Here is a 20,659-nt window from a genome sequence, read left to right as displayed (position 1 = left end):
CTTCAGGCCTGAGTGTACGTTTTTAATTTGCCTGCTACGCCTCAGGTTGCTCGGCCTTTGCATTTCATGGGATTGTCACATTGTCAGTCCAGCTGCACTAGTCCTACACTTACCTACTTTTTCATAGTCTGGGCACATACCACATTCATATCCTCACGTTTGTTCATGGCCACTCTCCACTGCTGGGTACCGTCACGTCAAGGGTACTGTCGGATTGAGATGTTTCGTTTCTAATTGGCTTGTGCAGTGGCAAGTCCCCTCATCCGCTTCTCAGGGCTTTCATTACGTTTTCGTACGTCATGTTATCTCACTACTTACATCACTTGCCTGACACGTCTTCAGGTTCATAGGCTTGAGTGTTACGTTTTAATTGGCCTGGTTTACCTCAGGTTGCTCAGCCTCGCTAGGTTCTTGAGACTGACACGTTTTCAGTCTTGTGCTACGTATTCGTTCCTGCTCTACGTCACTGAGTGTGTCAATCACGGACACCCACGTAGGTAGGGGTTAGGAAAGGTAGGGATTTTCCTTTTCCTAAGGTAAGTTGGGGCTCGTTGGTCATGTTTTGTTTTTAACGATGTTGTTCTTGTTTGCAGAATTCATGTCACGGGCAGAGAGTCGAAGATTTTGCCGCCATCCGTCCTTCTCCAGTTACGGGTTTCATACATGGTGGCAAGCCCTCCTTGGACCTCCCGTTACGGCCTTCTCTTTGGTTACAGACAAGCTTGATCTCAAGTCCTTTTCAATTTAGCCTAGTAGCTCTTGACTCGGCCTGGCATTTCTATCCCAGTATCCTGGGTTCTTTTCTCACAAACTTTCTGTACCTACTTGCGGTTTGGTTCTTTTGGCCACTTTTCAGCTCAACAGGTTTTTCAAGCTGGTGCCCAGTACAGGCTGGGCGCCAGACTTTCGTGGATGTACTCAGAGATAGGCCACCCTCCTTTCCCTAGCACTCCCTGCCCTTCTAGCACAGGGCATTGTACGCAGCCATTCCTTGCTGCCTAGCCAGGGTAGCACTTCATATTCAATCCGGGCCGTGCTTTAGTACAGTTGCAGTCCTGCTGCTTTTCATCGGGGGGTCTGTTTCTTTTCGTTGTTGAGAAGTTAGATTGGCGGTAGTCAGCTGTCTTTTCTGGACATATCCCAGTTCCACTTGTCTGTCACAGGCTTTCTTGCGTTGGGGGCTTGTGGTAACATACGGTTACTTTCATTTCCATCTCTTTGCTAGCTCATCCTACTGTTTTTTTTTGGCCCCTTTTAGGCATACCGACCACGTGACCCCGGCACACCTCAGGTCAATTTCCCTGTTTCCCCTCAGACATTTCCCTAGCACGATTACCTGAGACTCTGAGTACAAGTGTAAGGCTGACCGCAGGTCAGCCTGTATTTGTAGGAGGAGTTGGGAGGTATTTAAACCCACCCTCCTTCCTCCTTCTGGGCGACGATTTCTTGTGTCCCACCCACCCATCCCTTTTTTCTTACTATTTCTTCTTTTACTTCTACTTGGGTACGCCCCCTTTTAGGCATACCGACCACGTGACCCCGGCACACCTCAGGTCAATTTCCCTGTTTCCCCTCAGACATTTCCCTAGCACGATTACCTGAGACTCTGAGTACAATATAAAACGCCAAATTTCCTTGCAAATAATGGTACCGCTTTCAGCATGTTTTTTCTGAAAGAATCATACCGCCAGGTCGGTTAAGGGAAATAAAAAAACGTAGTTTCCTTGAACATAATTGAATTATAGAAGTCACCAGAGCTTCATCTCATTCACAGCTAAGGGAAAATTCCCTTTTAAAATGAACAGCCTACTTGCCTTTAGTAACTCAACACCATTGTTTTACAAAGGCCATCAGCAAAGAAGTGATAAAAAGGCTGTGTCCAGTTAGTAGTAGTAGAAGTATAAACATCTAGTTGCACTGCGTGGTGGTCGTACAAATAACTAAATAGCTATGCCATGTTCTATTGATGTACATACGACTTTCATCATTACTCATGTATGTTCAGCTGTATCACTGTATAGCACTGGTTTACATAAATAAAGAGTCTTTTTACTGAATTTACTATTGTGATTAGCTGTGATTGGCCACAGCTGGGCTGTACATGTACCATGTGATCATTGATTGTCCAATCACAGAGATCAACACAATAGTACACAATAAATGGAAGCCTTCCATTGTGTACTATGATCTGTTGTGATTGGTCACAGCGATCACATGGCACCGGCAGTGGGCTGGTACACGTATCTGTGTCCAGTGGACACAACGGGTGACAGATCGCACCTCAGTGTGAAGTGAACTGGAGAGGATGTCATATGATGTCCACCCGGAACTAGAGCGGTTCTGCCCAGCCATCATTTGAATATAGGCCAGGCAGGAACTGGTTAAAGGAAATATTTTTTATCAATTCACTAGTTTTATTTTTAGTAATACAGGTAATGTGTTTTTTTTTGTTTGTTTTTTTCATCTTAAGCAGGCATTTGGGCTGTGTATTCTGGATCACTGGCTGGATTCCACTCTTTTGGCAGTTACGAGTAGAACAGCTTGAGAGAACCAGAAGTTTTTTCTTTTTTTTTACGTTTTATATTTACATACTGACAGCCCCGTCATAAAAAGTGAGTCTGGTAAAAAGTTCCCTTAAGCCTAAATGTATAAAATGTTTGAATATTGTATGAGTAGATTAACCATTTAAGGACCGCCTCCTGCACATATACGTCGGCAGAATGGCACGGCTGGGCACATGTACGTACAGGTACGTCCTGTTCTAGTACCCAGCCGTGGGTCGCGGCGCTCTCCAGCGACCCGGTTCGAAGCTTCGGGACCGCGGGACCCGCGGTCCCGATCGCCTCTGGAGTCCCGCGATCGGTCCCTGGAGCTGAAAAACGGGGAGAGCCGTGTGTAAACACGGCTTCCCCGTTCTTCACTGTAGCGGCTGCATCGATCGTGTCATCCCTTTTATAGGGGGACACAATCGATGATGTCACTCCTATAGCCACACCCCCCTACAGTTGTAAACACACTTCAGGGAACACATAACCCCAACAGTGCCCCCTAGTGGTTAACTCCCAAACTGCAACTGTCATTTTCACAATAAACAATGCATTTTAAATGCATTTTTTGTTGCGAAAATGACAATGGTCCCAAAAATGTGTCAAAATTGTCCGAAGTGTCTGCCATAATGTTGCAGTCATGAAACAAATCGCTGATCGTCGCCATTAGTAGTAAAAAAATAATAATTAATAAAAATACAATAAAACTATCCCCTATTTTGTAAACGCTATACATTTTGCGCAAACCAACCGATAAACCAGGCGTTGACAAATTTGCTTGGAATCTAGGAGCCAGCTAAAAAAGTTAGGAGCCTGAAAACGCACCCCGTCCCGACGAGCTTTCGCGCAGAAGCGAACACATACGCGAGCAGCGCCCGTATATGTAAACGGTGTTCAAACCACACATGTGAGATATCACCGCGATTGGTAGAGCGAGAGCAATAATTCTAGCCCTAGACCTCCTCTGTAACTCAAAACATGCAACCTGTAGAATTTTTTAAACGTCGCCTATGGAGATTTTAAAGGGTAAAAGCTTGTCGCCATTCCACGAGCGGACGTAATTTTGAAGCGTGACATGTTGGGTATCAATTTACTCGGCGTAACATTATCTTTCATAATATAAAAAAAAATGGGGATAACTTTACTGTTGTCTTATTTTTTAATTAAAATTTTTTTAATTTTTTCCCAAAAAAGTGCGCTTGTAAGACCGCTGCCCAAATACGGCGTGACAGAAAGTATTGCAACGATCGCCATTTTATTCTCTAGGGTGTTAGGATAAAAAATATATATAATGTTTGGGGGTTCTAATTAGAGGGAAGAAGATGGCAGTGAAAATAGTGAAAAATAGTGAAAAATTACATTAGAATTACTGTTTAACTTGTATTGCTTAACTTGTAATACCAACGACCACCACCAGATGGCGCCAGCTTACACATCTGGTGGTAATAACTTGTAATACCAACGGCTCACCACCAGATGGCGCCAGCTCACAAAAAAAAATATTCTAGTCGCCATGGCGACCTGGCGACCGGGATTTGTCGAGCCCTGCGATAAACGCTTAATGCGATTTTTTTACCAAAAATAGGTAGAAGAATACGTATCGGTCTAAACTGAGGAACAAAAAAAATTTTATATATATTTTTGGGGGATATTTATTATAGCAAAAAGTAAAAAATATTGATTTTTTTTCAAAATTGTCGCTCTATTTTTGTTTATAGCGCAAAAAATAAAAAACGCAGAGGTGATCAAATACCACCAAAAGAAAGCTCTATTTGTGGGAAAAAAAGGACCTCAATTTTGTTTGGGAGTCACGTCGCACGACCGCGCAATTGTCAGTTAAAGCGACGCAGTGTCGAATCACAAAAAGGGGCAAGGTCCTTTAGCTGCATTTTGGTCCTGGTCTTAAGTGGTTAAGCAATAACTGGTAGCCTGCATATGCCATTATATAGAATTAAAATTCTATTTATTCTGTTTAATTTTTTACATTCCATCTTTTACAAGAAGAAAAGTTGCTATCATAAATTGATTGTGCCATCTACTGAAAGTTGGGGCTTAGCACTCGTAGTATTTATACTTCATTAAAATAAGTTTTACAGATATTTCATGGCGCTTTCTTGTCAAGAGAGGTATTGTAAAGGACAGCATCCCATCTGTATGAGTCCAGAGTGTTGCGGAGGAAGGAAGCTTTAAACCCTCTAGGGATATAGAGATCAGTATGGAAACATAAACCAGTTGTAAGGAAATGTGTTACTTTGGTCAGTTTTCATAAGCCATAAAACAGCATTGCATGTTTTTTCAAAGGTGAAGTCTATGGTGTTTATAGTGAAAATTCATAATAAATACATTATATGGAAATATCTCAGCTGTACTTCATACAGACATCAAAATGTTAGATGTGAATCTAATATTATTGGGCCTAGACAAACCAAGCATATTTTTTATTGATAGCATAGCTTAATTTAATGCCAGAAACGAAACGAAAAATTAAGATTACATGTTGTAACGGATTATGGACTATTCTGCCTGGACATTGATAATAATTGCAGGATCTTGAGAGACTACAAGATGTTGGTTAATTGTGACCCCAACCAGTCAATATTCTATGACTCAGTCTAGTGACATGCTAATTGCGTCAGGGCCTGGGAGGCAGTCCATTGTCCTTGTATAAAGGTGTTGTAATGGACAGGTGTTAATCCCAGGTCTGCTCTCAGAACTATAATTATGCATGCTAAAAACTGTTTATGTGTGATAACACTGTCTCTGTATGCGGTGACGAAACGTCTGCCTAGGAGACGGAGTGGGTGAAGGTTTTGTTGTTATTAATTAAAGAATGTTTAGTAATTAGCCTTAGTGTGTGATGAGGGGGGGGAGTGTCATTTGTTTCTGTACAGTTGTAACCAGATATAAGGAGGAAAAATGTGGAAAATAAAGTCAGTCTACTTGACCCTTCAAACGTAGCACGTCTCATTTCTTGGAAGGGCGTTCGATGGGATATACCGGCGGTACCTGCATATCGCAGCTTGCCAGGGAAAAGGACGTCTCAAACGGCTGAGACCCTCACACCAGTGGGTAGCCGTTACATTGGTTGGCAGCGGTGGGATGGTCCTTTTATCCAAAGAGCAAGTGCTGAATGGAGTCGCAGTACGCCAGGCTGAAAAGATCCACACTAAAAGATCTATTGGAGAGTCGTGGTAGGAGCGCCAGCAACAGACCACGGAGGGAGCTGATAGCTGACCTGCTGGAGCTGGACGAAATGGATGGATCCATGGAAGGAACTGAGCCCCTTGCACCGGTCAGCGAAGAAGATGTAATTACTGGGATTGTACAGCGGAGATTATCCTTGTATCCAGAAACGTCCGTGGAACTAATCAACCAGCTGTTCCGGGAAGCAAGGGAAGAGATACAAACGAAGAGGGGACAAGAACTGGAACTGGTAAGAGCGAGACAGCCCATTACACCTGCAGTTCCTACCCCCCCACCTGCTGCTACAGGAAAGAAAATACCGTTCACTGCATTTAAAGCTTTTGTAGAAAGTGAGGAGGAAATCGATGGATATTTGGCGGACTTTGAGAGGCAGTGCTCACTACACCAGGTACCACCAGACCAATGGGTCACTATTTTGTCGGGGAAATTGTCGGGCAAAGCCAATGAAGCCTTTCGGGCTCTTGCTCCAGAGGATATTTTACAATACCAGCAAGTTAAAAAGGCGCTGCTAACCCGATACGCCGTAACTCCAGAAGCCTACCGCCGGCGCTTCCGGGAGTCCAAGAAGATGGCTGTGGACTCCCACATGGAATGGGCCAACCAGTTACAAAGGGTGGCATCCCTTTGGGTCCAAGGGTGCAAGGCCAACACCGGGGAGGAAGTATTGCAGCTGTTCCTAATGGAACATTTCTTCCAAGACCTGGCCGCAGACATACAAGACTGGGTACGAGATCGCCGTCCCGCTAACTTAAACGAGGCGGCTCGGCTAGCAGATGAGTACGCAGAGACAAGGAAAGTAAGCCAGGGTACTATGCGGCTGGCTCAGAAGGTAGAACCGCGTACTCCAACCGTCACCCCACGCCCAGAGTTTCGGGCTCCAGTCCCATCACGTCCTCAGGGGCCTAGCAACTACCCCCGGGATTCGCCTAGGGTGACGTGCCATCACTGCAGCGACACTGGACATATTGCTCGTTATTGCCCTTTGAGAGCTACAAATAACAATTGGAGACGCACAACACCCAACACAGAGGTCACTCCATCACGTCCCTCTGCGGCCCACTGCCTGGAGACCGAGGGGGGCCCTGAGGAATGTCTGGGAATTTGGTATGAGGCAGACCCAATACAAGCGGCCTCTCCGGATAACCGTCAGCATCACCGTCAGGAGGTACGGGTGAATGGACAAGTAGCTTAAGGCCTAAGAGACACTGGGACTACAATCACGTTGATTCAAAAACATCTGGTAAAGCCAGAGAACATGTCCACTCGCACAGTTGCCGTCCGGGTCGCAGGGGGTGCTGTATTTCGCGTACCCACCACCCGGGTGCACTTAGACTGGGGAGCCGGGTCAGGAAAGACCACAGTTGGTATCATGGACAACCTACCTGCCGAGGTGGTGCTGGGCAACGACATTGGCCCTCTGACTTCGGCTTATTTACCTACACCTGCTGCTGCTTGTGCCGTGACCACCCGCGTTGCTGGAATCAACCCACTTGCTGCTGAGAACCGGGTAAGACTACCTTCCCCGACATGTAGTGTAGATCCGGCACAATATCACAGTCTAAAATGGGAATGTGACAAGTTGGCCAGTGAGAAATCAGAGATGCAACGACACTATGTCACGTATTATGAGATGTCCCGTGGCTTGAACATTGAAATGCACAAACAGGCGGAAATTGTCAAAAGATTAAATGGGATTTGCATCCAGGTGGTGCCGTATCTGTCCCAAGAGCATCAGCAACAGGTTTTGGGAGCCATTGAGAGAGCAAAGCAAGTGACTGTTCCAGAATTGAATTCTATTATTCACCGTCACCATCAGCTACCGACCTGGTAAGCCAATGGGAAGGCCGACGGACTGTCCAGGCAAACGGAACTTTTACCCTAACAGCAGACCGGACATCCCCAAGTTGATCCGAAAAGGATCAATCCGGGTCTGCCGAAGTGTTCCACAAAAGGGGGGCAGTGTAACGGATTATGGACTATTCTGCCTGGACATTGATAATAATTGCAGGATCTTGAGAGACTACAAGATGTTGGTTAATTGTGACCCCAACCAGTCAATATTCTATGACTCAGTCTAGTGACATGCTAATTGCGTCAGGGCCTGGGAGGCAGTCCATTGTCCTTGTATAAAGGTGTTGTAATGGACAGGTGTTAATCCCAGGTCTGCTCTCAGAACTATAATTATGCATGCTAAAAACTGTTTATGTGTGATAACACTGTCTCTGTATGCGGAGACGAAACGTCTGCCTAGGAGACGGAGTGGGTGAAGGTTTTGTTGTTATTAATTAAAGAATGTTTAGTAATTAGCCTTAGTGTGTGATGAGGGGGGGAGTGTCATTTGTTTCTGTACAGTTGTAACCAGATATAAGGAGGAAAAATGTGGAAAATAAAGTCAGTCTACTTGACCCTTCAAACGTAGCACGTCTCGTTTCTTGGAAGGGCGTTCGATGGGATATACCGGCGGTACCTGCATATCGCAGCTTGCCAGGGAAAAGGACGTCTCAAACGGCTGAGACCCTCACACCAGTGGGTAGCCGTTACACATGTGAATTACTGAGATAGACAGTGAAAATATTCAAGCTATGGTAGTTTATAATCTATCACAAAACAAGCTTTTTCAGTTAGCCAAAAAGCAATGTGTAAACTGTGCTGATGCAGATAATGAATATTTGTTGGGAGATACTGCAGTTTGCACATTGCCAATGCTAATTGCAATGTCTTACTTAGTAAGCCTGTAAGTATCATAGGTTTAGATCAGGGGTAGGCAACCTCGGCCCTCCAGCGGTGGTGAAACTACCAATCCCATCATGCTTCTGCCTCTAGGAGTCATGCCTGTGATTGTCAGGGTCTTGCAATGTCTCATGGGACTTGAAGTTTCAAAACAGCTGGAGGGCCGAGGTTGCCTACCCCTGGTTTAGATGATGGAATATACAAATTCTGACTAGAAGTGTTAGAAATACAGTTTTACTGAAATCACTAAAACTTCTAAACAAACTGAAAAATGAAAAAATAGGAATCAAGCTGGAGTAAATTATAGTCAGATATGTATTTTTTTACATTTAGGGCCCTTTCACATGGACGTGTCCGTGGACGGGCAACCCTTTGCTCAGCAGGGATCGCTCCGTCGATCCCCGCTAAGCAGGCAGATGACAGGTCGGTCTCTGCACACTGTGCAGGGACTGACCTGTCAGAGCAACACTCTCCTCTTTGGGGGATCGGATGAAAACGGACCGTAGAGTCAGTTTTCATCCAACCCGATCCACCAGACGGATGGAAAATAGGGTTTCCATCCGTCAGACTTTAGTGGATCAGAGCGGGTCGGATGTCAGCAGACATGTCACCACTGACATCCGTCGCTCCATAGACCTTTATAGAGTGTCCGTTCAGGTCCGCCTTAAAAACTGATAGGCAGACCTAAATGGTACGCCCGTGTGAAAGGGGCCTTAATCAGGTTTACTAAAATGCTAGTTTTCTTCCTGCTAATTCTTTATTAAATGAAAGTTCTTCAATTTATGGATGCTGAGGTTAGAACTGTAGATTGGTGAATCAGACAGTTTTGAAGCTATTTTAAACGGAATTATTCAGAACTATAGAACTTACCAGAGTAAAATGTATGACTTCCAATTACAGATGTTTTTAAATTTGTAGATGCACTGAGAGGTGCTCAGAATACCATCAGAACAATGGTGGGGAATATCTTTTCGCTAAAGTCTCCAAAATATGTAAAAGCCACACAATCGCTTTTTTATCCATTTTTTGCAACATTTTCAATAAAAAAACAGAGCACTGTTTTTGGAAATTATATTGAATCTGAATGTTCACAGCATCCCTACAGTAGGTGTTTGCGATATTGTGTTTTTAGCATGACAGCATCACGCTGATTCTCGGCGACATGGTGCCGAGATCTCGCCGACATCTCGCACTCACTGGAATAGTGACAGCACATTCCAACGTGCGCGTCATAGAAGCGACGGGAGATCCGACTTGGATTCCCGCCAATTCTACACGTGTGCAGCGTTTGTTATGAATCCTGAGGGGGAAGTCCCCACGGATTTTAAATAAAAATTCGGCATGGGTTTCCCCCTCAGGAGCATACCGGGCCCTTAGGTCTGTTATGGGTTGTAAGGAGAGCCCCCCTACGCCGAAAAAACGGCGTAGGGGGTCCCCCTACAATCCATACCAGACCCGTATCCAAAGCACGCTACCCGGTCGGTCAGGAAAGGAGTGGGGACGAGCGAGCGCCCCCCCCCTCCTGAGCCGTACCAGGCTGCATGCCCTCAACATGGGGGGGTTGGGTGCTCTGAGGCAGGGGGGCGCACTGCGGCCCCCCCACCCCAGAGCACCCTGTCCCCATGTTGATGAGGACAGGGCCCCTTCTCGACAACCCTGGCCGTTGGTTGTCGGGGTATGCGGGCGGGAGGCTTATCGGAATCTGGGAGCCCCCTTTAATAAGGGGGCCCCCAGATACCGGCCCCCCACCCTAAGTGAATGGATATGGGGTACATCGTACCCCTACCCATTCACCTGGAGGAAAAGTGGTAAAAACACAAATAAAAAACACAGGGTATTAAAATATTTTATTAGTCTGCTCCGGAGGCTCCCCCTGTCTTCTTTAGCTCTGTTTACCAGGGGGGGCTTCTTCTTTGACGTCTTCGGGTGGGGGCCGCTCTTCGCCGCCGTCCGGTTCTCTTCCACCGCCGGGGGGGTCGCTTTTATAAAAGCGCCCACTCCTCGGCGGGTTTCCTCCGACGTCTTCGGCGGGGGGTGGTGTGCTTCTTCTTCCGCTATCCGGGGGGGTCTTCTTCGGCTATCCGGGGGTTTTCTTCACTCTCCGGGGGTCTTCTGCTATGTTCGCCGCTCTCCGCTGTTGACTCGGCGCACCCCGGTTCTTCCTCCAGCTGTCCGGTGCCTTCTCCTTCAGCGCTGAACGTCTATCTTCTTCTTCCGTGCTGTGAGGTATTCTTCTTCTTCCGGGCTGTGACGTCATCTTCTTCTCTTCTCCAGATGTTGACACGCCGGCTCTTCTCGCTGAAATGGCAGGTGCGCTGCTTTCATCGGACCTATATAGGCCTCACAGTCCCATCATGCTCTGTACCTACCCATGTGATACCTACCCACGTGGGTAGGTATCACATGGGTAGGTACAGAGCATGATGGGACTGTGAGGCCTATATACGTCCGATGAAAGCAGCGCACCTGCCATTTCAGCGAGAAGAGCCGGCGTGTCAACATCGGGAGAAGAGAAGACGTCACAGCACAGCGGCCTGAAGGGAGAAGTAGAAGACGTCACAGAACAGCGGAAGAAGAGGAGAAGACGTCACAGAACAGCGGAAGAAGGAGAAGGCACCGGAGAGCGGGAGGAAGAATCGGGGTGCGCCGAGTCAAGAGCGGAGAGCGGCGAACATAGAAGAAGACCCCCCGGAGCGGAGAAGACGTCACAGAAGAGCGGTGAAGACCCCGGAGAGCAGGAGAAGACCCCCGGAAATCGGAAGAAGAAGCTCCCCCTGGTATAAAGAGCTAAAGAAGACCAGGGGGAGCCTCCGGAGCAGGACTAATAAAATATTTGAATACCCTGTGTTTTTTATTTGTGTTTTTACCATTTTTCCTCCAGGTGAATGGGTAGGGGTCGATTGTAACCCCGATATCCATTCACTTTAGGGTGGGGGGCCGGTATCTGGGGGGCCCCTTATTAAAGGGGGCTCCCAGATTCCCGATAAGCCTCCCGCCCGCATACCCCGACAACCAACGCCAGGGTTGGTCGGGAAGGGGGCCCTGTCTCATTCAACATGGGGACAGGGTGCTCTAGAGGTGGGGGGGGGGCCGCAGTGCGCCCCCTGCCCCAGAGCACCCAACCCCCCCCATGTTGAGGGCATGCAGCCTGGTTACGGCTCAGGAGGGGGGGGGGCGCTCGCTACGTCCCCACTCCCTTCCTGGCACCGGCCGGGTAGCGTGCTTTGGATACGGGTCTGGTATGGATTGTAGGGGGACCCCCTACGCCGTTTTTTTTCGGCGTAGGGGGGCTCTCCTTACAACCCATAACAGACCTAAGGGCCCGGTATGCTCCTGAGGGGGGAACCCATGCCGGATTTTTATTTAAAATCCGGTGGGGACTTCCCCCTCAGGATTCATAACAAACGCCGCACACGTGTAGAATTGGCGGGAATCCAAGTCGGATCTCCCGTCGCTTCTATGACGGCTCTGTCTCCATCGCGGCAAGCCAGCTCGGCGCTGGCTCCCGCAATGGGGCTCGTAGGTGCTCAATCTTGCCGAGAAAGGGAGCGAGATTGACACAATATCGCGTTCACCTACTGTATCTGATGCGATAGATGAAACTTAAAAAAAGAGTGGATTAAGCTCAAAGAGATTAAATCTGCCTAACTCAGTGATGGCGAAACTTAGCACCCCAGATGTTTTGGAACTACATTTCCCATGATGCTCAGCTACACTGCAGAGGGCATAAGCATCATGGAAAATGTAGTTCCAAAACATCTGGGGTGCCAAGGTTCACCATCACTGGCCTAACTCATTCAGAGCTGTGAGTACAAAGCAGAGGTAGATCTTTGCTTTTTTTTCCCTTTACATAGAAATGGATTGATCACCCAGCATACACCAGATCATAATTGAGCGCCACATGTAAAAAGCGTTTGCCTCCTTTTCTTTCTGAAGTATTATATTTCCAAGTGTTTAACAGACTGCAGATCACCGGTAACACAGAACCACCCTAGACAATGCCACACACATCTCTATGATCCTTGCTAACAACACCATTTATTTGCTGCTATAGTCACAAAGTCAACTACATCACCCTGTACATCTATACATCTACCCTCCTAAGAATGTATTCATGACTTTTATAAGATTATGTAATTTAATTATAATTTTGTTCGGATTTTATTAATGAAGCACATTTATTTTCCTGTTTTCTCAGGTTTCAGGAAATTATTGTAATCTTTTTTAATGCCTCCTATGTATATTTTGACTTCCTTGTGAGATGACGGACAATGAGCTGACATAAGGAAGACAAATGAGGTGGCAAGACACTGGTGTGGATTGCTGCACTTTAATTATCATAATCTGTGTTTGTACTGTGATAACACGTCTATATCAGAACCTTTTACCCTTGGTTTTGTCCAAAGAAAGAGGAAACAGCTAAAGTAAGAATGCTGAATAGAGCATTCATGATGCAATGGTGGCAATGCACTGAATTAGTTTGTACAAGTTTGTGATGTTTTAGTAAGTACAATTTTACTTTAGAAATAAAGCACTACTAAGGATAAGACCTGCTTGCTTGCTTCTGTGCTTCAGATACAGTGATAAACTGTGTCTATATCAAATCTTTCTGTGTATTTAAGAGAGTCTATAAGAAAAAAACAGAGCGGGGGGTGTGAATTATGGGAAATGTCCATGTCTACTAATGCAATATTGTTGTCCTTGTTGCAACAAATGAGAGATTCAATTTGTTTTTCACACAAAAAAAAACTGTGCAAATTTTTTTATTAACCACATCTCTAGGCTTGTGTAATGTCTGAGATGTGAAGAAAGGTTGACAGAAGCTTATGGCAAACTTTGAAATATCCACGTGTTGCTGCTAATAAAGTGTGAACTATTAAAAATGTATTTCTAGCTGCTTGCTCTGGGTTACTGCACACTGCTATGTATTTATATTTTATTGTAAAATTGGCCTAGATTTGTACCAAAGATACAACATACCTAGTGCAACAGGGAGACTTTAATCATTCTAGAATCTACAAATTATCCTCCTTTATCATTGTGTACAGGAGAAGCCATACCAGTGTTCAGAATGTAATAAGGCCTTCAGTCAGAAACGTGGACTAGATGAACACATGAGGACGCACACCGGGGAAAAACCGTTCCAGTGTGATGTAAGTTGAGTGGCATCTTGCTTTTGTGTTATTGATCTATCCACAATATTTCTGGTTCACATGCTGAGAAGCATGTGAAAGTGTGTAATTATGACTGTAAACCTGCAGAACTTTTCAGCTTGCAATCCAAGCTTTGGGGCAGCTAGCTGAGTCCCTTCTGCAAATGCCACTAGCCCAGATTACTGTCCCCTGCCTGAGTCTTCAAACTCCTTATAGTCTTCATAGCTCCCTCAGGAGTGCCCTCCTCTTTATTATCCAATAAGAACATTTCTGCACTTTCAAATATAATAGGCACATTGCAGGCAATTGTAGCTGTCTCAGAATGCAATGCTTAAAGCGTACTCATATGTACTCTCTACCACAGAATCTGTGTCTGATTGCCTACAGCTGCAAGCGCTTCTGCACATTCAGCTGAGAATGTGTCATATCCCTTTTGGATGAGTTGTACTTGAGGAAGTTCATTCAGTTGACATAACTACTAAGCCTAAGGATACCATCTTCATCTTTATTGACACAGTGTCCACATGTGTCCCAGCCTGGTAAATCTTTTCCAGTGCACCCGCTACTGCAATTTGATTTGTTAGGTACCTGGTCTGACTCAAGCACACTATTTACTCTTCCCAAGAACTCTTCCTAGCAGTACCCTATTGTGGATGAATTCCTTAATAAGCCACCCGTTCCCAATGTGGGTCTGGCTATTTCCTGCCTTTAACAAAACAACGCCCATTGCTTTGGAGAACATCCCAGTGTTTCATGATCCTGGGTATCAGAGACTGTAAACTGTTCTAAGGCCTTCTTCTTACTCACGGCCTGCCCTGCAACATGATATTGCTTTTACGACCACCTGGCAGGTATCTGTTGTGTGTGGTTCAGGGATCTATCTAAATCTCACCACCATTACAATTTTTCTGTACAATCCCCCTTAATTCTACGATAAACTATGTTGTACAAGGGCCTGCCTGATTAGATACAGATTGATGATTGGATAGTTTATAGGTCCTCCTATTACATGGTTTTCATAAATGTTCATAAATGTTTGGTTTAAAGTTTAAAGTACAATTGTACAGTAAAACTGTAACGTGTATTTTGACCTTTACAATCCTGGTGCATTGTTCATCCTTTTCGTTGTTCTATTTTTATTCAGTTCATGCTCTCTAGGTTTTACCATGTAGATAACCAGGCCTCTTCTGATGCCAGCTTTGGATATAAGGTCCTTCAGGCAGCTCTGGGAGCCACATCAGGCCCCCAGTGTTGACATGTTTTCGTGAGCCTGTTAGACCCATAAGTACTCATCCTGTGTCCCTTTATGTACTCCAATAGAATGATTTTGCAGTATGTCAGATATCCTATTTTTTCTCCCACACAATTTTTTTATATTTAAGAAACCATTACTGAACAAGATCTGCACACGTTCTAAAATTCTGTGTAGTGCTATGTTTTTAATATCTTGATGCATTCTTCTTGTCTACAAAGTCCCTTTTCGTACATGATGCATGTTATTTCAAACATTACTGTACCTTTCTCCTGTGCTACTGGCATTGAATATGTGTTAAAAAAAACATAATTTCACCGTTTTTTTTTGTTTGTTTTTTTGCTTTATTAGGTTTGTGACTTGTCGTTCAGTCTCAAAAAAATGTTAATTCGACATAAATTGACTCACAACCCTAATCGTCCAATGGCAGAGTGCCAACTTTGCCACAAGAAGTTTACAAGAAATGACTACCTCAAGGTGCACATGGAGAATGTGCATGGAGAGACAGACAGCTAATTTTTTGACAGTTTACAGCATTGTTTCATCTCGCTTATTTATAATATACATCAGTTAGATGGACATGACTTTTTAGGTACAATATTAAGGGATACATATGAAATTGAGTAAAATATTATGGCACTTTATAATCTATGTAGGTAAGATTTTTTTCAGTGTTTCATGGTTACATGTATTCATCAAAATAAGGACCAATGTCAGATTTTTGTTCTATGTTTACACTTTGCAGTATCTTAAAATGGAATTTGTCTGATAAACATTTTCATGATAATGCTTTTTTATCCAGATTTTATTTTTGATTGCTTTTTGCACTTGTTCTATTTTTTGTGTTTTATTGGGAATACTACATTATCATGAACTAAATACAAATGACATAGATTGGACATACATCAGTACATCAGTTCCAATATTCAATTGGTTATGGTAAATTATGGGTATAATGTTAAGTATGTGGATAACCTTGTCCTGTGTGTTTGCTGTCTCAATGGCATTAGTTTAGAACCAGTAATTATGTGTAAAATGTCTAATATCATTGCGTACATATGAATAGAAAATTTCTACACAATTTGAATTCTCATAATATCATGTTAGTTATCTGCTGACAGGAAGATTCACAGACTTCCTTTATCTTATATTAGTAAAGTGCAACTTTGCACTGTATTGTAAATTGAAGTTCCATAAAATAAAATGTCAGCAATATAAAGGTGGTTATCCCCTTTAAGGATCAAGGCAAGCAAGGACTGTTCACCTTTATCTTTAAAGTACATCTAAAGCCAAAACTTTTTGTTTCATACTGTTACATTTTATGAAGTTGAAAACTACATCAGTCTATCCTGTTCAACCCACGTGTGTAAGATTTTATTCTCTAAAGATTCCCATAGCTCTGTTTATTCTGCTTCCTGACATCCAATTTTTTTTAAGTTGTTGACACTCACAGCTAGTGCCCCTTCCTGGGGAGGGAGTTCCACATTTTTACTGCTCTAACAGTAAAGAACCATTGCTCCACTCTAATGTTAAACCTATTTTCTCCTAACCCCAAATCGTGGCCATGTGTCCCCTTCAGGGACCTTGGACTAAACAATATATTACAGTTATGGAGTCACCTTTGATATATTTGTGCATTGTAATTATTTTGCCTCTTAAGTGCCTCTTACCAGGGTGAATAACTGTAATGCCTTGTACATACGACCGGTTTTCATGATGAGAAAACTGCCATTTTTTATATTGGTTGTGAAAACCGGTCGTGTATATGCTCCCTAGCAGTTTTCTCGACAAAAAAACAGCCCGCAAAAAAATTGAAACCAGCTCTCTTTTTTTTCGTTGTGTTTTCCGTCAGTTTTCTTCTCGTCGCGAAAAACAGTCATGTGTATGCTTTTCCGAGGGGAAAAAAACACGCATGCTCAGAATCAAGTATGCAGCCCAAAGGATGGCGCTATTTGAAAGGAACTTCCCCTTTATAGTCCCGTTGTACGTCACCGCGCTTTGGTCGGACGTTTTTTTGCATGAACGTGTGTATGCAAGTCAGGCTGGAGAGGAATCACTTTGGGAAAAACTATGTTTTTTTGAACGTCAGGAAGAACTATGGTGTGTACGCGGCATGATTTATATTTTTTTCGTTTTTTCAATAACAAAGGAATATAAAAAGAAAACAAAGAGTAAAAATGGAAATAAATAGAAAAACACATTGCTGAATATCCATACAGTCAGGGCCGCCATCAGGGGGTACAGGCATTACACCTGTAAGGGGCCCGACTGGCCCCCCTCCCGTTTTATTTTTTTATAATTTTTTTAATATTTTTTGTGTTACACCTGTAAGGGTCCCGATGTTCCCCATCCCCCCCCCCCCCCGCTTATTGTCTCGCATCAGGAGAGAAGAGATTACACTTGTTTGTTTTTTCGTCAGTACCTCCCCCCTTCTCTGCTCCAGGGGGGCCCTGCCTAAAGCTGTATAAGGGGCCCCAAAATTTGTGATGGCTGCCCTGCATACAGTATTTATATTTCCATATAATCTATGTAGTTGATCCTCATAGCTGAGGTCCCCAATTCCTCCTATTAATTCTGCTGCACTTCACTGAATGCTTTTCAATTTAAACAATGTCTTTCATGAGAACTGATGACAAAAACTGAACTGCATGTTCAGGATGAGGCCAAACCAGTGTTTTGTAAATTATTGATTTATCTTTGGAATGTATGCCTCTTTTAATGCATGAGTATTTTTCTAGCTTAGTTTAGTTTGGCTTGGCATTGCATGCTTTTGCTAAGCCTTTAATATACAACCACCCCCATATACTTTTCCATCACTTATTCTCCCAGGGAAGCCTCTCCTAATGTGAATTTTACATGTATAGTTTTTGTACTGAAGTGCATAAAGTTACATTCCTTAATATTGCACCTCATCTGCCTTGTAGGTGCCCGACTCCTGTTTTATCAAGATCATTCAGTACATGCGGTGCCAAATTAAATTTCCTGCATAATTTGGTATCATCAACAAACAATGAAATTGAGCTCTTAATGTGGTTCTAAAGGCAAAAGTTTTTTTTTTAACCTTTAAAGCGAAAAACATTTTGGAGTGCAGCTGGCCCCCAGAGCCCCCCTTTTACTTACCTGAACCCAATCTTTCCAGCAAAGAGAACATGCCCAGCAGCTACAGCCACTGTTTTGGGACCTGTTGCTGTCAATCAACTCCAGTGACACGGGAGTCGGGGGCAGGGCCGAGTTCTGGTGTCTGTGTCAATGGACGCAGCAGCAGGACTCGGAAGCGTACCCACATGAGTGCCCCCATGGATAGCGGCACTCAGTGGGGGCACTCAATGTGGAGGAGGAGTCAGGAGCACCACTGGGGGACCCCAGAAGCGGAGTATCTGGGCCACTCTGTGCAAAACCCTTTTTTTTTCACAAACCGTTTAAGGCATTTTCTATTTTAAGGTGAAACAACACTCTCAATAGCAGCTCCCCCAGCAACACCCCCACCCCCTTTTCTGTAAACACTTACCTGAGTCGTCTCTCAATCCAGTGCCATCTGCAGCAACTCTTCCCCCTCTTCCTGTATGCACAGGATGCTTTGATGGCAGCAGGAGCCAATGACTCCTGCTGCCATTATTTAAATCATGTGAGGAGGAGGCAGGGGTGGTGCTCCAGAATGTGCCCACATGAGTGCCCCCATATCAAACGGCTTGTTATGGGACACTCAGAGAAGAGGAGGAGCACAGAGCGGTGGCAGGGAACCCCAGAAAATTAGAGGTGCACAGGGGTGCACAGAGCAGGTATTTATAACATCTTTTTTTGTTTTAAGAAAAACAAAATAAGGGTTTACAACTGCATTTATTCCAACCTCTATATATTAACAAACACATGTAAAAGCATTGGCCCCAAGACAAAACCCAGAAAACCATTGTGGTTTTTTTTTCTGCCATTTGTGAATTCCTTAGGGAGATTTTCCTACGCTTCTTGTCCTGAAGATTATGCAGGAAGTGAGGGGATATCTTTCTAATGTGAGGGAACCCCCCCCCCCTTCATTTATGAATCAAAACAATTAGAGAGAATCAATCTCCCTAACAGGAACAGCAATAACAACCTGACAGTATTTCCAACCCCCTCAATTGGTCCACATCTATTTAAAAATACGTTAAAACAAGTTTGCCCTTTAGGGATATGTTAAGGTTTAATAATGTGAAATTAGTCCCTTGGCAGCACAATAAATGATAGAATACAATGAACTTACTTGAGTTTATTTAGCAGACACACAGTGGAGATTATCATGATTATCATGTATTTCAGAAAGGGAGCAATAGATTTTACTGGTAAGTAAAAAAAAAATATATATATATATATTTTTAAAGTTATGCAATTTTCATGGGAACATGTTATAAATATAAAATAGGTATTATCCCATTTTGGCTGCAAAAGTGGGATTGTTTTCTTTACGTCAAACTTGTTAATTTAATTTTAGAAGCTTGTAAGTACACGTGATGGAAGTTTAAAGCTTTTGAAAGAAATCAGTTGAAACAAAAAGGTACTAATGAGTAAAATTCTTGTAAAATACCATACATGCTGAAGGGTATGATATTATCAATATTGCAAATCTCATTTTTTGTAGTTGTTTTTTTGTTTCCAAAAGCCTTGGACAAAAATAGAATTACTTTTATTTGTTTCTATTTTTTGGGGGGGAATTTTTAAGTAGAAGTGGTAGATAAAATATGAAATATAAAATAAATCTAAGGCCCCGTACACACGACCGAGGAACTCGACGTTCAGTGAGTTCAGAGAACATGTTCTGAAAAGTGTACACACGACCGAGTTTCTCGGCAGAATCCAGCTCCGACCGAGTTTCTGGCTGAATTCTGCCGAGAAACTCGGTCGTGTGTACGGGGCCTAATATTGGGTTGAAAAAAACATGCAAAAAAATAAATAAGTTAGAATACTATGCGACCTCTGTCAATATTATCAATTGTTTGTAGGTATTTATCTGTTAATGTATTGTACTACTATTAGTACCCGAGCTGTGATTATCATTTTTTTATTTTTATGCAGGTAGTCTCTTAGTGGGTTGAGCTTTCAGATCTTGCTGTACAATAGTTGTTTATTACATCAGATTATTTTCTATGTTTTTTATATTTTAAAAACACTGGTGCAATCAGAATAGAATAAAATTAAAGGAATATAAAAGCCCTTATAATATTTCTTGTTTCTTTCTGTAAGTACTGGAGACAAACAAGTAATGAAAGACGTGTCATCTAACATGCCAGTTCTAGCCCACATTCTAGGCTATATAATGCCGCGTACACACGACCATTTTTAATGGTCTAGAAAAAAAATGTTTTTTTTTCGACCTGATTCTTGTCAAGCCTGCCTTGCCTACACACGATCGTGAACAAAAAAATGCTGGAGCAAAGCGTGGTGACAAACAACACGTACAACGGCACTATAAAGGGGAAGTTCCATTCGGATGGCGCCACCCTTGGGGCTGCTTTTGCTGATTTCATGTTAGTAAAAGTTTGGTGAGAGACGATTCGCGCTTTTCAGTCTTTGTGCTTTTCAGTCTGTTACAGCGTGACGAATGTGCTATCTCCATTACCAACGCTAGTTTTATCAGAATGAGTGCTCCCATCTCACAACTTGCTTCTGAGCATGCACGTTTTTTTCACATCGTTAAAGCCTACACACGACCGTTTTTTACTACGTGAAAAACGACAAAGTGAAAAACGACCCGGAAAAATAGAGCATGTTCTAAATTTTTAATGCCCATTTTCACGTCATGT

The 20,659-nt window shown here is 43.6% G+C and overlaps 1 protein-coding gene and 1 long non-coding RNA gene across 3 annotated transcripts in view; both read left to right on the top strand.

The window, feature by feature from the left end:
- PRDM5 (PR/SET domain 5) overlaps nucleotides 1–16,639 on the top strand; it is a 248,546-nt gene extending 231,907 nt beyond the window's left edge. For both annotated transcript variants that reach the window (XM_040330260.1, XM_040330250.1), the window contains 2 exons: nucleotides 13,529–13,633; nucleotides 15,237–16,639. In XM_040330260.1, the coding sequence (XP_040186194.1) occupies nucleotides 13,529–13,633; nucleotides 15,237–15,401 (270 nt within the window). In that variant the 3' untranslated portion in view covers nucleotides 15,402–16,639. The remainder of the gene's footprint in view (nucleotides 1–13,528; nucleotides 13,634–15,236) is intronic.
- A 689-nt stretch (nucleotides 16,640–17,328) lies between these two features.
- LOC120924985 lies at nucleotides 17,329–19,217 on the top strand. Its single transcript, XR_005746501.1, has 2 exons — nucleotides 17,329–19,025; nucleotides 19,081–19,217. It is a non-coding gene; the product is annotated as an uncharacterized LOC120924985 (long non-coding RNA).
- The last annotated feature ends 1,442 nt before the right edge of the window (nucleotides 19,218–20,659 follow it).

The sequence above is a fragment of the Rana temporaria genome, chromosome 1 (genome assembly GCF_905171775.1).
Source record: "Rana temporaria chromosome 1, aRanTem1.1, whole genome shotgun sequence".
Classification (NCBI taxonomy): domain Eukaryota; kingdom Metazoa; phylum Chordata; class Amphibia; order Anura; family Ranidae; genus Rana; species Rana temporaria.
Note: the sequence above shows the minus strand (reverse complement) of the source record. Positions and strands in the feature narration are given on the sequence as shown.